A 16,354-nucleotide genomic window follows, 5' to 3' on the forward strand; every position below is an offset into this window, starting at 1 on the left:
GAACTATTCGTGATAACTGACGGGTTCATTGTTGGAAGGGGTTTTAATGGCTAGTTAAGATAAAGTCTTTTATATCGTGCTTTCATTTCCTTTTGGGGGGAAAAACAGCACCCAAACGACGCATGAACACGGCACAAAGCAACTGGCAGCGAAAGCCATTCAGTGGTGATTAAAGCATGCTTTTTATTGGTTTAGACTAGAGGATCTTTCATCTTGGATCAGCAGTCGGGAATTGTTTGCTAATTAGTTTCCTGACATCCTCTTTTGTCTTGTGCCGATGGTAGCTGAACCAGAAAGACAGCAAGCAAAACAAATACCCCTCATCATCCCCAATTAATATACATTATGAAGTCCATTAGTCTTTCCTCTTATAAAGATGCTTATTAAAATAAATAAATAAATCAGGGCCTATCTCCACCACAAAGTCAAACAGACTTTATGACAATGTAACTGTCATGACTTCCCTCAAAGAATTCTGGGAACAGTCGTTTGGGGAATGTGCTGGGGGTCCCTTTCGATGCTTTTAGCCATTCCTCACATACCCGCAATTCTCAGCCTTGGAGTTGCCAGCTCTGGGTTGGGGAATTCCTGGAGATTTGGAAGCAATACCTGGGGAGGGCAGGGTTTGGGGTTAGGAGGAACCTCGGCATTGTATACATGCCATACAGTCTGGATCTGATCACTGTAGTCTGGTCAGCAGGCTTCATATGAAGGAGCGGGGAATCAAATCCCACTTCACCAGATAAGAGTCTCCCACTCATGTGGAGGCCTGAGGAATCAAACCTGGTTCTCCAGTTTAGAGTCCACTGCTCTGAACCACGACATCACGCTGGCTCAATAGTACAATATGTGTAGATGCAATGAATGGGAACCAAGTCCCTGAAACCTCAGAAAAAAAGAAACACCCTCCTATACCACTGTGCAAATCCTCACAGGGCACCAGCTGGTCTGGAACTGTGCTGAGTTCACCCAGCATAATGAACATGGGGAGTTAAATGTTAAAAGTGAAAGGCAATTCTATTGTTCTGTTCAATTATCTTTCGTCCCAGTGGTGCCTGCAATCATTTCCCATTGGGTTACTTAATAAGCAGTTTCAAAAAAGATTTGCTGCACTGGCACAATTCTCCCATCCCATATGCCAGCTCTGGGACCCTAGCCCAGGAAATACCTGTCATACCAGTATGTGAGGCCAGGAAATGACCTAGTACATCAGCAGGCCACAGTACTATTCCACTGCTGTTACAATGCAACCAGAGCAACTGGTCCAACTCTCAGCCTAGGCCCCCGGGAGATAATGGCTGGGGTGTGGTTGTATGTTGTTCTGTCTCAATGTAAAGTGTCATAATAGAAGAGATGTAGGATGGGGATTCCGATAACTAAACAAAAGCTTATCAGTTCACAAGTTTAACCTGAATAATCAGCAGAGCAGCAACATTAGATCAATTGATTGAGTTAAACCTTTCTGATCCATTGTAAGAGTGTTCCCAATGAGCAGAGTGGCCAGTGGCGTTCCTACCTAGGGACATGGGGTACCCTTTGTCCCCGGGCGCCCCCCCCATTTAGTCACTTGCGTGGAAGCCAACATTTCCAGAATTAGGTTTGGCAGCTATGTTTTTACGTTTAAAGTGTTTTTTCACGTTCCGGCCTGAAGGGGGCGCAGTTTTAAGGCTAGCGGCACCAAAATTCTCAGAATTACCACCCCAGAGACTGTCCTCTGATGATACTGAACCCAAATTTGGTGATGTTTGGTTCAGGGGGAAACAAAATTATGGGCTCCAAAGGGGTGCTACATCCCCATTGACTCCAGTAGGAGCTAACCTGAGATGGGGCTACCCATTTTGAGGGAGTCAATAACTTTGAATCCCTCCCTGAACATAACTTCACTGAAACTTAGGTAACATCATAAGAATTGATGGCACAGATGATAAACCCTGAAAATTTTGGGGGGTCAAACTAACCCTAATAAAATACAGGCTTACAGGCACCCCAAGGAATTTGCCCAAGATTCTTTGTTTTGCAGTGACTTTGCTACATTGCTTAGCCAATGGGGAATTTCAGAGTGTGTAGGCAGGCTGCACATTTTTGAAGATAGAGGCACCAGACTTTCAGGGTGGCTCCAGGAGGGCATCCTGCTAATTGCATCCAGGTTTGGAGACTTTTTTTGCTTATGGGGGTTCAATTTTGTGGGCCCCCCCAAAGGCTTATTTGCTCTGTTTCCTTGCTCCGCCACGTCTGTGACAGGAGTTCTCCCAGGCATATATCAGCTCCCCCCCCCCCCACTCCAAAACCAAAGCTCACCAAGCTTGGATGCTGTACTCAAAGGTCTCTTGGAGCCACCTTGAAAGTCTGGTGCCCTCTATCTTCAAAAAAAACATTTTGTAGCCAGCTTACACACTCAGAAATTCCCCAGAATTTGCCAGGCTCTTCAGCAAGTTCTGTGGTGGAAAAATTACTTTCCCCACCATAGACTTCAATGGAGACTATCTGTTATGCCCAGATGGCTCTGTGGTAGAGGTTTTGGCAGGAGGCACTGTGGTAGGGATGTTGCTCCTGGGAGTGGGGCGTTTCCTGGTAGGGGCTGCTGGTGTGAGGTCTCCTGAAAAGGAGACCAAGCAGCCAGTGCTACAAATGTGTGTGGAAGAGGAAAGTACTGTGGGGCGCCGGGTTGAAGATGAACCTGATGCCCACATGCATTCGGGTATCACGGGCAAAGCTTGCCAAAGTTGGCTGGTTCCTTTCAGGAGATTCACACCAGCAGCCCTACAGGAAATAAGTGCCCTACCAGAGAAAAACCACTACCACAGTGCCTCCCTATTGAAACTCTACCACAGAAACCAACTGGGTATAACAGAAAGCCCTATTAAGAGAGAATCTATGGTGGGAAAAATGAGCCCTTTCCCACCACAAGGTTATGCACATCATGCAGGCTTGATGGCGGGCAGATTCTGGGGAATTTCTGAAGTGTGCTTGTAGGTTTCCCATTTTTTTAGAACAAAGCAGCCCAGACTTTCAAGGTGGCCTCCAAGAGGCCTTGGGTACATAGCATCCAAGCCAGGTGAGCTTTTGCTTTTGGGGTGGGTGGGAAGCTTGAGAAGTTCTGGGAGAGACTCCCCACCCAGCAGGCTTCATGTGCAGGAGGCGGGGGAAACAAAATAAGCCTTTGGGGGCCCATAAAATTGGACAGAAGCAAAGCGTCTCAGCCTGGATGCAAGTGGCAGGACCCTCCTGGGAGCCACCTTGAAAGTCTGGTGCCTCTATCTTCAAAATGTGCAGTCGCCATAGAAATTCCTCTCTATTGGCTGCAGTGGAGCAAAGCTCGCAAAACAAAGAATCTTGGTGAAATTTTGGGGTAACGCCTGGAAGGGATGTATTTTTTTACAGCTAGTTGTTGCAAAATTTCAGGGTATCATCTGTTAACTATTCTATGCTCAATTGCCACCCAAGTTTGGTGAAGTTATGTTCAGGAGGACCAAAGTTGCTGCCCTCAAATGGGTAGCCTCCATCTCAGGTTGACTCCCATTGAAAACAATGGGGATAGAGGCACCCCCCTTTCGAAGTCCGCAACTTGCTTCCCCTGAACCAAGCATCCTGAAATTTGAATGGTATTATCATAGGACAATCTCTGGATGGTACTTTGGAAATCATAGTGCAACTAGCTTTAAATGCGCATCCCTGCAGGCCGAAAAAGCCAAAATAACCCCAAATGCCCAAATTGGTCATGGTGGGGGAGGGTGGCCTACATCGCCAGGCCGGGGCGCTAAACTCGGAGTTTGTCCCGAGCCAGTTTGCCTAGGTACGCCCCTGAGAGTGGCTGAGGGTTTTTTTAAAATGTAAATTGTTTTTATTATATAGTTCATTTCGGAAAGCGTCATTTTCTTCTAACACAGAGAAGAAATGCTCCGTTTAAGCCAGGAATCCTTGACCTTTTTGAATCCATGGGCCCTTTGGAATTCCAACAGAGGGCAAGGGGCACAAGTACAAAATGGCCGCTGCAGGAAGAGGAGCCAGTCATAAAATGGCTGTTGCAGGAGGTGAAGCCAACCGCAAAATGTCAGGGACCAAGATTATGTATAACACTAATAATAACTATTCTACATTTTAGTTTGAAGCACTATTTAACAGGGTGCCTTTTAATCTGCACAGCCAATCAGCAAAAGCCCCATCTAACCCCGCCCACTTTATAAAGCACTTGGCATGCACCAGGAAACTAGATTCAGAGGAACTATGTTATTAATAAGTTAGTAGTTGAGGCTATACATAATTGTTCATTTGATATATATCTGAGGGTGCTATACTAACAGCAGAATATAAGGCGAAATAAGTAAGTCGGAAGGTTCTCTCTTAAATTTGTATCATGTTTATAATTCATTGAACATAAAGATCCATTCTATTGTTATTTGGTTGGTTATATGGTTGGTGCTTTTTCTACAGTTTTCTATTTTTGTGTATGTTTTAATATGGATAAAAATTTATATATATATTTAAACAAAAGGTGTTGCCAGGTGTCATGGCGGCCACAGATACCACATTGGGGTCCCCTGGTCTAAGGCCTGGTCTAGAATGAGGTGGCAAAATGCTCAGGTAGTAGACTGTACTGTATAATTGCACACTGCAGTGGAAGGCTCATATTGTTCTAAATTTCCTCACATTAATAATTCCCATTATGGCATGTTAGGACTAGGCTGTCACCTTTCTCCCTGGTGGGCTAAATGTTGTTGTTGCTGAAGGAAATTTTCATACGGGGGAACATATGCCACTCTCCCCACTTGGTACAATCCATTTTTCCACCTCAGCATTCTATTATCCTGAAGCATGCATAGACCAGGCCAAAATGTGGGGGTGCATCACCTGAGAACAAAGCATGGTTTCAGACAAAATTCCTGTTCGTTTATATGTATATTTCGTAATGATTCATTGCAACTAAGACTGCCCCAATCATCCCTTAATGAAATGGATTAACAGACTTCCAGATAGTTTAAGAAATTACCCCCCCCCCCCAGTTAATCAGGAGCTATTTTACTAGGAACAAATGGTCCTTTCTCCCGTCCTTGCCTAAATTCCAAACAACCAGGTCCAAAAAGCATTGTCCTTCAGAACTATTCATTCTGTGCACATGCAAAAGTATATAAAACTGTGCAAAGTAATTTGTTGACTAGAATAGTCTTCTTTGATTGGGCAAGAGCCCCAGGAATAATAAGGGATTTTAATTACAAGGGGAAAAATTAAGCAGGGACATAAGATTATTTATTTTATGTAGAATAGGGTTTTTTCATTCACAGGGGACTTTGAGCATCTTATGTTTTGATTATGGGAGCTAAACTGATACATACACTGCAAAGCAAACAGAAAACTATGAATTATTTTGTTTATCATTGATAACTGATCTGTTAGAGGGTTGATGGAGAACAAAACATTTTTAGCAACAGCAGAAAAACTAGCCTTTTGCATAGATCATATTCACTTTATTTTACCTGGAAAAATCCTATACAGGTCTATGGAAATGACAATTCTTCTATAGTTGCCTTTGGATTGATCTATAATGTAATAAAAGTGATTACAGTCATGCTGTGAAATTCTTTAAGCTAGCTGGAAAAACTAAACTAAAATACAGAAAGTCTATCATTCTCTATTCTATTACATCAGCTTATAGAGTTAGTATTTATCCAGGTTTTAAATTTTAGAGGATGTTTTCATGGAAATGACATTAAATAATGTAATTTAACAAAAGCCATCAAATTTAACTTGAATAGGTGCATTTGGTTTGAAAATAATGAGAACCATATCAGCTCCACTGGAAGGAATAAGAGCTTTCAGATTCCAGATTACACAAATGTAAATGGACTCCAAACCCAGATTCAAGATTGGTTCCTTCTCCATCTCTTGGACAGAAGGGTTATCAGCTCCCCCTTCTCCAATTAAACATCTTCATGCTGATCTCAAAAAGCAGGTCTCTGACATTCAATCCACTTTGGGACCCAATGAAACATCCCTTTGAACTTTAGCAATATTTTTTCATGCCTCACAACATTTTGCTTCACCAGAACCATTCCCTTAGCTTCAAATGTTGACCAAGATGTTGACTGTGTTAGGGGATGTTGGCTAACAACCCCGTTATTTGGGTGGTGGGCTAATGTAGCGATTTCTATTAAAAACAGGGCTAAGTGAACAGTTTCTGGAAACCTAAGGCTGCTTTGACAGATGAATAAATTGAGGAACTGGAATCAAAAAGTGGAAGAGAGGTCTCAGGACATGAATTAAAGAGAAATGCAAGCCTTAACATCCCAATAGCTGAGATAAAATGATTTCTATCTGATAAGGTTACTTTTTATGGGGAAATACTTTCTCTTACAAAAGGAAGTATTTGGAGGAAGGAGATCGTTGATTCCAGCTAGTGGATGGAAATTGTTGAATCCAACTCTGTATGGTTTGAGCCGCAAGACTTCTTCAAGGGTAGAACAAGTTAACAGCCTTCAGTTAAATGTTATGTGGTACAGTAAATTTTAAGAAAATTTAAAGAGGTTGGCGATGAAAATTAGTTCTGTTCCTTACCTGAGGAATAGGAATCATGAAGTTACCACAAATCAGAGATGCAACAAATCTCTCCATCTTCCAGTACAACCTGTGGGTGCCTTTGGAATTCTGAGCCAGGGTGGGGGCATAACTACAAAATGGCCATCATGGAAGGTGGAGCCAGTCACAAATAGCCATTATAGGAAGTAGAGCCACACACCCATATAGATGGAGCCCAGGTACAAGGGACAAGAGGAGTAATTTTTAAAAAGACAATGGGGAAGAGGAGTGAGAGGCAGACTAAAACCAACACTGTAGTGAAATCAAAGCTGTCCCTGAAACAATGATATCTGCATAGGCAATCAGATCTCTAATGACCAATCAGAAGCTTCGCTGGGCAGGAGCCTTACCTGGCTCCACCCACTTTCCAAAAACACTTGATGGGTGCCATGGCACCATGGCCACCATGCTGGGGACCCTTGCTTTAGTCCCTTGTGCTAGTTACATGGCAAAACAGACAGAAATTTTAACCCATAGATGAAGCTCCTCCACCTGCTGTAGAGTAGTCTAGCAGATGACATTGCAGTGAGCAGATGTACACAAGTATAGATCTAGGTTTCCTCAAAGTTGCACAACATGAGTTATGGAAGGAATGCTATGCCAACACATGCAACCAGCTGTAGTGTCTTACACGAAGTGGCACAGGTTGCCGGAAATATTTTCTGTGTAGTTCACATACTGCTAACCTTTGACCCGATCAACTATCAACTGATCTCCATGCATGAGTGAATCAACCCTCATTTCCCACATTACAACTGTAAGTCCTGTGGTGGTGGGTCTATAGTTACAGTGAGTTGGCACAGCTGTTTGAACATCCTGTTCTAAGCTCCATTTTAATTGGCCCAGCCGCTATTGCATTGGGCTGTTAGCATCACTTGGAAGAGGAGAGCTTTCGGGGGGACTTTTTTTTTCTGATTAACACTGTCCTGTTGTTGATTCATTGTGAAGTCTGTGAGATGCTGTAAATATTGCAGAGAGGAAAATAACTTTGAGAACAAGCATAGGGATTGGGGGGGGGGATGTGCCTCTGCCACATCAGTTGACTACTTAGCCAAGTTTAATTTTTTGGGTCCCAGGTTCAGCAATCTCTTCTATCCAGATTCCCATAGAATGATAATTATCTACTAGAGCCATGGATACACATACATTCTCATAAGGTGTTGGATAAATGGTATTGGTTTTAAATTAGCCTTGAATGTGCATTGTCTTCCTAAGTGATCCGGCCTATTATTTTTAATTACATCTCCCAAGCAAAATGGAACTGGGCCTTCCTCACGGATGCTCGGCCTGCGTTCTGTCGATTTCAGCAATGGGTCAGCGAGTGTATATCACGAGCACGTTTCTATTTCAATGAAAAATGTTGCACAGGCTGTTCCCAAATACACCTGACTCTGCATCAAGTTCAGGCTAGTCCTGTGACCCATCTGTGACAGACAGATCAAGCAATGGGATAATCTTGGGCTCATTGTCCCATCATTTATTGTACTGTTTTACACAGTAGATGCAGGTTTTGCTAGGCATGTAGAAGGGCAACCACTGGGCTGAAGCCTACATGTAAGGTTGCCAGATCCCCCCCGGCCACTGGTGGGGGTTGCGTGGGTAAGAGTTGCTAGATCCAGGTTGGGAAACTCTGGAGATTTGGAGATGAAGCCTGGGGAGGACAGGTACCTCAGGGGGATACAATGCCAGAGCCCACCCTCTGAAGCATTCATTTTCTACGAGGGAACTGATCGCTGTAGTCTGGAGATGGGCTGTAATTCAGTGGGATCCCCTGGCCCCACCTGGAGGCTGGCATCCTTGCTTACATGGTATGCTGGAAAACCTACATCCAATCCCTGAGCAGGGTTTTTTTTTAACTGAACATAGATGTTGGATGGAGGGAAGGTAGAAGAGAAGAAGAAGAGGAGTTTGGATTTATATCCCCCCTTTCTCTCCTGCAGGAGACTCAAAGGGGCTTACAATCTCCTTGCCCTTCCCCCCTCACAACAAACACCCTGTGAGGTGGGCGGGGCTGAGAGAGCTCCGAGAAGCTGTGACTAGCCCAAGGTCACCCAGCTGGCATGTGTGGGAGTGTACAGGCTAATCTGAATTCCCCAGATAAGCCTCCACAGGCGGCAGAGCTGGGAATCAAACCCGGTTCCTCCAGATTAGATACATGAGCTCTTAACCTCCTACGCCACTGCTGCTCTTGGGTTTGACTTAAAGGGGACAAGGTCTCAAGAATGCTCCCCTGTTGTTTAGTTCAGTCACTTAGTTCACTTCAAGCAGAGATCATGACTTGGATTTGTGGGTTTTACATAAGCTTCTGATTTCATCAGTGGAACAGGGCTGAGGACATTTAACCTTTCCCATGTTCTCAGTATCCCCAATATTTGTTTAATGGGAGGGAAATCACAGCAGCATGTATTGTACCTGTATTCCCCCTTCCACCAGAACAAATTCTATCCAGAGTGGAGCAATTTAAAGCAAGAAAAAGGTATAGGGGAAGAAGAAAAGAAGAGTTTTGACCTTAAGCCCTGCCTTTCTCTCCTGTAAGGAGACTCAAAGGGGCTTACAAATTCCTTTCCCTTCCTCTCCCCACAACAGACACCTTGTGAGGTAGGTGGGGCTGAGAGAGTTTCAGAGAACTGTGACTAGCCCAAGGTCACCCAGCAGGATTGTAGGATTGGGGAAACAAATCTGGTCTGCCACTCATGTGGAGGAGTGGGGAATCAAACCCGGTTCTCCAGATTAGAGTCCACTAGCTCTTAACCACTACACCATGCTGACTCTCCACCTGCTCCTAACCATTACGCCATGCTGGGATTAAGAGTCTCAGCCCATGTGCCTTTCCCCCAATCACGTTGTCCCACACCTCTCCCCCTCCAACAAAAGCATTTAAATTGAAATGTAGGAGACCAATCACAGATTTTTTCTAAAGTACGGTTCAGCTTGTCCCTTGATTGTATCCCTTTGGTTTTTAAGTTTGCAGCAGGCACTATTGTCTTGTATTCACGCAGCCTTGAAGGCTAGACATTTATTTTATTGCAGCAACGAACCACCAGTATTCCCAGGAAGGAGGATTCTATACTCCCTGGTATCTTTTTTGCTGATCTAAATGGCCCCACTCAAGACACACAGCTCTGAGATCTGTAGGCAACCATTTTCTTTTAGTGTGGGTGGGACTGGCAGTCCCACTTCTGTCCGTTTATGTTTTGAACCAAAAGAAATGGATAGGAGGGGGAAAACGGCTTCTTCCCAGCTCTAAGCTAGTTACCATATTTCATAAAGATTTATATATTGCTAGAAACAAGGCTTGGAGAGAGCAGAAACCCCTGGAGTTGTACAAATTAAGATCTACATTCTTTACCGTGGTTGGTGTCACCCACACCATTTAAGTTGTTGACCGGAGATATATGGACGGTTTTGGCACTGATCCCAAAGGCACTTTATGTGATAGACCATAATTGAAGTGGCCAGGTTCATTTGGAACAAAAGGGTTTTTAAAAAAAATAATAATAAAAATAAAATCCATTAGATTGCCTTAGAACTGCAAAGCTGTAAATGTCAAGGAATTTGGTAAACATTCCCCACCCCACCATTTACAGCACTAAAGCAAATTCCCAAGCTCTATAGACATAGCTTCCAGCCATCCAGAAAAGATAGCAGTGCCTTTGCAAAGTCTGCCAACCTGAGCCAGAGGTCTGTAAGGGCACCTGCACTCATATGATACTCTGCATGCTATAAGCCAGTGATGGCGAACCTTTTTGAGACCGAGTGCCCAAATTGCAACCCAAACCCCACTTATTTATCGCAAAGTGCCAACCTGGCAATTTAACCTGAATGCGGAGGTTTTAGTTTAGAAAAAAACCGGTTGGCTCCCTCTTCCTCCGCCTCCCCCGCTCGAGAAGGGGCCAGCCTGCTCTAGCCACCAGCAAGTCCCACGCGCACTGCTCTGTGCCTCTCTAGCATTTCTGCCTCCTCTGTGCCCCCCCCTCAGGCAGCAGCCACCCAGAGCACAGGCACCAGGCCCGCCAGCCAAGTCTTTCCTGCTCACCATGGTGTGTGCACGTTGTGCTCAGTGGCCCAGGCCAGCCTAGATGTGTGTGTGGGGGGGGGGTGATTTTCCGCCCCCCACATGACAAACTCTGCTTGTGCGTGCCCACAGAGAGGGCTCCGAGTGCCACCTCTGGCACCCGTGCCATAGGTTCGCCATCACTGCTATAAGCAGATATTTGATGTCTATACCCACCCCTAGCTTTTACATTCAGCTTCAATATCCACCAAACTTTGTTTGACCAGTGGGAGACTCCTATAGAAGCTGTTGTCTTGGTGTGCGAGTGAGATTTTTTAGCATAGTTCAAAGTTTGCTCTCGGATTATTATTTTTAACACAAGCTCCTTTTTAGAGCATTTGTTGGAGCTACATTGCAATCCTTCCTACAGCAGCATCATCAGTAGAAGTTGATCACTCCTTTAGCATGCTGGCTAACATGGTTTCATTCAAATTGCTCATCAAAACAATGAAAGGACATTGCCAGAAATAGCCATATCCATCAGGGTGCCATCCCAAATAGAGTTACATGCACCCTTCTAAAAGCAATGAAGTCATAGGGCTAAAGATAAAATGGACTCTTGAGAGGCAACCAACTCATGCCAACACCATGAAGTTCCACCTCACTGGCTTTTCAAGGCAAGAGATAAGCAGAGGCGGTTTGCCGTTGCCCTTCTCTGCATAGCAGCCTCTCTTCCTTCATGCTCTCTTACCAAAGAATCAACCCTACTTATCATCTGAGGTCTCACAAGAACTGGGTGGTCTGAATTATTAGGGCAGGATATAATTCTGTTTAGGATAGCCCAGTGAATCCCAGATGAAGGGGAGGTGGACATATGCTGCCCAGACACCCTATAAGGTACCATCTTTGTAAAAGAATAGTATGAACCTGGAAAGGAATGAACAGGATGGCCATTTACCATTACTTCTTTTCCTTTGCTAACTCACCTCTATCCCAGCTTTATGGGCTATCCCACTCCAGTTTTACTGCCAAACTGATGTGCCACTCTGCCCGCTGACAGTCCTTAACTAGAGGGTCAGCAGCCTGGAAACAAACTGCAGCTAGAATGATGCCATTTTTCAAACGTACTATCCCAAGGAGGCTTGCCTGAAGAGAACTGTAGGGGACCCGCAAACACCATTGGTTTTAAAAATCCTCCGATGATTAGCATCAAACTCTCTTCTCTGACAAATGACCCGAGTTGCACAAACCTTTTGCTGTTCCTGGGACAGTCAACCAAAGTTAATGCCAACCAGTCAAGTTGTACAAGAGTTGGCCTCCCGGTGTTGAGTTATCTAGCCAGGGCAGAGTAACGCCTTTAGTGACCTTGCCCTCAAAGCACCAGACCTCTCCTTCCCAAATGTCTACCCACTGTTAGCTATTGCTGCCATACTTTTTTTGTAGGGTTCCCACCCTCCAGGTGGTATTTGGAGATCCCCTGAAATGACAGCAGCAATCAGTTCCCCTAAAAAAAAGAGGCTCTTTGGAGGGTAGATTATATGGCATTATAGCCCACTGAGGCCCTTCCATGTTTCAAACCCCACCCTTCCCAAACTCCTGGAACATCCCAACCTAGACCTGGCAATCCCTGTCTTTTTACCATTGAGCCGGTAGATGACTGTGTATATAAATCAGATAGCTATCAGGATACTTTTATTTGTTTTTACAGGAATGTATTTAATAGCTCTGCACTCAACTAGATCTTATTTGTTCATAACTGCATACTCTGAAAGAAGATGGTTTGGGCCCACGTCTTGGCTGAGCCCTTTGGGGGCTCTGGGACCAGGCATATCAACTAAGCTGTCCTTGACGGTATTCATCAGGCAAGTCAGATGTAACCTCTCTTAAAATGGGTACTTATCAGTGTCCGTTTGTTTCATTGCAGCAACAAGGAGCCGCCACCTCTGTCTACTGCGCTTGTGCCCCTGAGCTAGAAGGCCTGGGAGGGATGTATTTCAACAACTGCTGCCGTTGCGCACCATCTCAAGAGGCGGAGAATGAGACAACTGCGGCGGCCTTGTGGGAGTTAAGTGAGAAGCTGATCCAAGATCGCGTCGGCAGCCCCGGCAAGTAACAAGAGCTGCTGGAAGGATGGAAACTTATCGAGTATAGGTACTCCGGAAGAAAGGGAGAGGGAGGAGGAGGAGGAAGAGGGGGAAAAAGAGAAAAATAAAAATTGCCAACACTGGAACCTTTCCAGACCTATATCTAGAAGGTTACCTGTACAGCTTAGCTAGTGTTATATCATAGCAGTTATGACATAGAGAGCAATACTTTTAAAAAAGCAGGTTAGAGACTGGGGAGCAGGGTAGGGTTTGCAGACAGAATAGCATTGTCTGTCTTTAGGCCCGTGGTGGCGAACCTTTGGCACTCCAGATGTTATGGACTACAACTCCCATCAGCCAATTGGCCATGCTGGCAGGGGCTGATGGGAATTGTACTCCATAACATCTGGAGTGCCAAAGGTTCACCACCACTGCTAGGCCTTCTGAAAGTAGTTGCTTTGATTATTCTCAGTTCAAATGATCTCAGAACAATTTTTTATGAAGGGGTTTTCAGGTGTACATTTTCCCTTTCTTAGTGTGCATCTTTAAAAAAAACCATGAGAACACATGTGAAAAAAAGCTTATGACCCAGGTACATTCACTGGGAGTTTCTGCGTAATGTGTGAATGGCACACAGTACCATTTTAAGCACAGTGACACCCTTCAAGTCCTTCGATATCAGCAGTCTTACAGGGTGGAATTCTACGTAAGATGGCACTGTGGATTTCCCGTCTGTTCAAAACCTTGTCTCAGACTCCAGGGGCTACCATCTGGGTTTCACTCTGCAATCTGGGCTTTGAGTTTTTGATGAGGACCTCCCCTTGCCTGTGATTCTGATAACGGTTAACATTTAGCAGGTATGACAAAACCACCCGCAACTTTTAAATAATCAAAAAAGTCTCCTTGGCCGCAAATAAAACTACCTTCCCAAGAAAGAGAAGGGGCCCAAAGTCCAGGTTACTCTGTTTCTAATTAAATATATTGCAGGATTTCCTTAAAATATGATATTAAAAGGTACATTTTCAAACCATTCTCTAAATATTATTGAGATAATGTTGTATCTTTATAAACATAGAGGACGTAATCAATTGAAAGGGGTTCAAATGTATTCCATTGAGTTCTTGGATTACAGTTCTAAGGAAGGTTCAATTCTAACAGATGTCTCCAGTGTCCCAAGTTCTCTTGGCACTGTGTTCCATTCAGTTTATTTCTTTTTTTAAAATTTAAATGTAGTAAAAGAACATGCTTGAATATTGTCACCTGAAGAGCAAGTCTGACTTGATCCTGTGAAAGTTCCCGTGAAAGTTTTTTTTTAAGAAAAGAAAACTTGAGGAAAAATAAAGAACTCTTCAATGCCACGAAAATGCCATTTTTGTTGTTCTTCCTTTGTTCTGAATTCATTTGTCTGTGGGGATTATTTTGCTTGTGCTTTGTAGCTGTCTTCATGCCAGAAAATTGTTGTAAGCCATCTGCAATCCAGCGTCGGGTTTTCTGTAAGCAAAGAAACAAATAAAAGATGATTACTACAATACCTGATTTCTCTGTTATTTCTGGACAATAATGACCTGTGCATCTTTTATTCTTTTTGACTCGAGTAGCCAGGTGGTATGTAACTGGTAGGACAGGACCAGCAAACCTTGTTGATCTTGCGGGCAATTTGGAAGATTGAGGACTCTCTGCGAATGCCTCCACAAAATGGCTGTTACGGGGGGTAAAATCACAAGATGGCTGCCATGCATGCTGGATGCAAACACAACATGTTGGGGAGCAGCGAGCTAACATCTTCCAATAATGGAGGCGGCTGTTTTTGAATGTGTGCTGATCCAAAAGTGATGCCTCTTGGCTTTTGCCAGAGCATCTCATGCCTCAGTGAGGTGGAGGGGAGCCAGGATTGGTTCCTTGATTTGGGGAAGAGATGTTTCAGGTACAACTTTTAAAGTAACACTTGCAACATGCCAATTCCACATCTGTATTATGTAATTGTCCAGAGACAGTTTTACCACTCAGTTATGCTGGAGAGCATCCTAAATGGAGCACATGCTAGATCTCGACTGTCCGAATAAACCTTGATTACAATAAAATGTGAACATGAATTGTTAGCCTTTGTAGACAGAAAGCCAATCAATGTGTCCTTTGCTGTCCAAACAGAGGTCTATCTGAGGCCACTTCATTTTACCACATGAGAGTTCTGAATGACAAACCTAAGAGAGGCTCCAGCCAGACATAAGCAGTCCATAACATAGAAGAAGAGGAGGAGAGGGAGGAGGAGGAGGATGGATGGATGGATTTATATCCCTCCTTTCTCTCCTGTAAGGAGACTCAAAGGGGCTTACAATCTCCTTTCCCTTCCTCCCTCATAACAAACACCCTGCGAGGTAGGTGGGGCTGAGAGAGCTCTAAAGAACTGTGACTAGCCCAAGGTCACCCAGCTGGCATGTGTTGGAGTGCACAAGCTAATATGGTTCACCAGATAAGCCTCCACAGCTCAAGTGGCAGAGCGGGGAATCAAACCCAGTTCTCCAGATTAGAGTGCACCTACTCTTAACCACTACACCACGCTAGCTCTTTGTTGCCTAGCAATCTGGAGGAAACGATTCTTATGAACAAGCAAGCCTTTATTTTATCAAACTTTTTTTTTGTTCAAGTGCATTCATTTAAAATATGAACACCCTACATTCCTTGTTAAAAAGGTGTTTGTTTTAACAGACCATTAAAAAAAACTTGCTGGAGACATGATCTTTTGCTGTACTCTCTGGAGTGGCTTTCCAATGAAATTTCATTTGAAACTTCAAAAATGGTTGAGGGGGGATTGGGCTTGTAGGCAGTGGTGGGATTCAAATAATTTAACACCCAGTTCCGGTGATGGGATTCAAATAATTTAACAACTGGTTGTTTACATGCACCATTTTAACAACTGGTTCTGCCGAAGTGGCGCGAACCTGCTGAATCCCACCACTGCTTGTAGGGTTTTCATATCACCTTTACCTCCAGGTGGCCAATAAACATTTCCAACATGGACGCTTGACTGTACTAACTGTGCTTAGCTTGCGAGATCTGATGAGATCAGGCTATACCATGTTGCCGTCCCTCATATCCCTATCTCTTAGCTAGGAAAAGGTTTACTTATCAAGCTGCTTTTTCAAGCATAGGAGCAAGGCCAATAAAAATGCTGGCAATCTGAGTTTCACCTGCACTAAAACTGATCTGAAACACATACTATAGCAACTAAGCATTTTTCGTGGTTGTTTTGAATTAAAACATTTATAGAAAGTACGTCACGCACACTTCCTCAGTAATCGATAAGAATCAATAACTGGCGGCCCCCGAGGCAAATCCAGTCTTAGAAAGTTTCGTCCACCCCCCTTCCCAAGTGTGGGAGGGTTGTGGTCCCCTTTGGGGTAACAAGGTGGGATCCTGGCCTTCCATGTACCCACACGTCATAGTATCCAATCCAAAAACCTTTATTAGGCATAAACCAGAAGTACCATACATTCCAAATACAAAAACACGTCATAGTAGCCTTCTGGCAAAACCAGCTACTAACAGCAGTAACCCTAGGTGGTATTATTCCCATACCGCAGCTATGAGGCTCTGGAAGGGTTTAATTTTGAACTGGGGATTTCCAGCTTGCGATTCACACTGGCAGCCCCTCCACCATATTAGCACTGACATTTGTTCTGTTCTCACATCTAGACTTGAAAGCAAG

The 16,354-nt window shown here is 44.1% G+C and overlaps 2 protein-coding genes across 3 annotated transcripts in view; one reads left to right on the forward strand and one right to left on the reverse strand.

Annotated features, from left to right (window-relative positions):
- Window positions 1-14,177, forward strand: part of WWOX (WW domain containing oxidoreductase) — a 634,025-nt gene extending 619,848 nt beyond the window's left edge. Inside the window, exon 9 of the mRNA XM_048515668.1 lies at window positions 12,489-14,177. Coding sequence (XP_048371625.1) covers window positions 12,489-12,677 — 189 coding nt within the window. The 3' untranslated portion in view covers window positions 12,678-14,177. The remainder of the gene's footprint in view (window positions 1-12,488) is intronic.
- Window positions 13,918-16,354, reverse strand: part of MAF (MAF bZIP transcription factor) — a 250,915-nt gene continuing 248,478 nt past the window's right edge. For both annotated transcript variants that reach the window (XM_048515670.1, XM_048515671.1), the window contains one exon: window positions 13,918-14,139. In XM_048515670.1, coding sequence (XP_048371627.1) covers window positions 14,091-14,139 — 49 coding nt within the window. In that variant the 3' untranslated portion in view covers window positions 13,918-14,090. The remainder of the gene's footprint in view (window positions 14,140-16,354) is intronic.

The sequence above is a fragment of the Sphaerodactylus townsendi genome, linkage group LG14 (genome assembly GCF_021028975.2).
Source record: "Sphaerodactylus townsendi isolate TG3544 linkage group LG14, MPM_Stown_v2.3, whole genome shotgun sequence".
Taxonomy (NCBI): domain Eukaryota; kingdom Metazoa; phylum Chordata; class Lepidosauria; order Squamata; family Sphaerodactylidae; genus Sphaerodactylus; species Sphaerodactylus townsendi.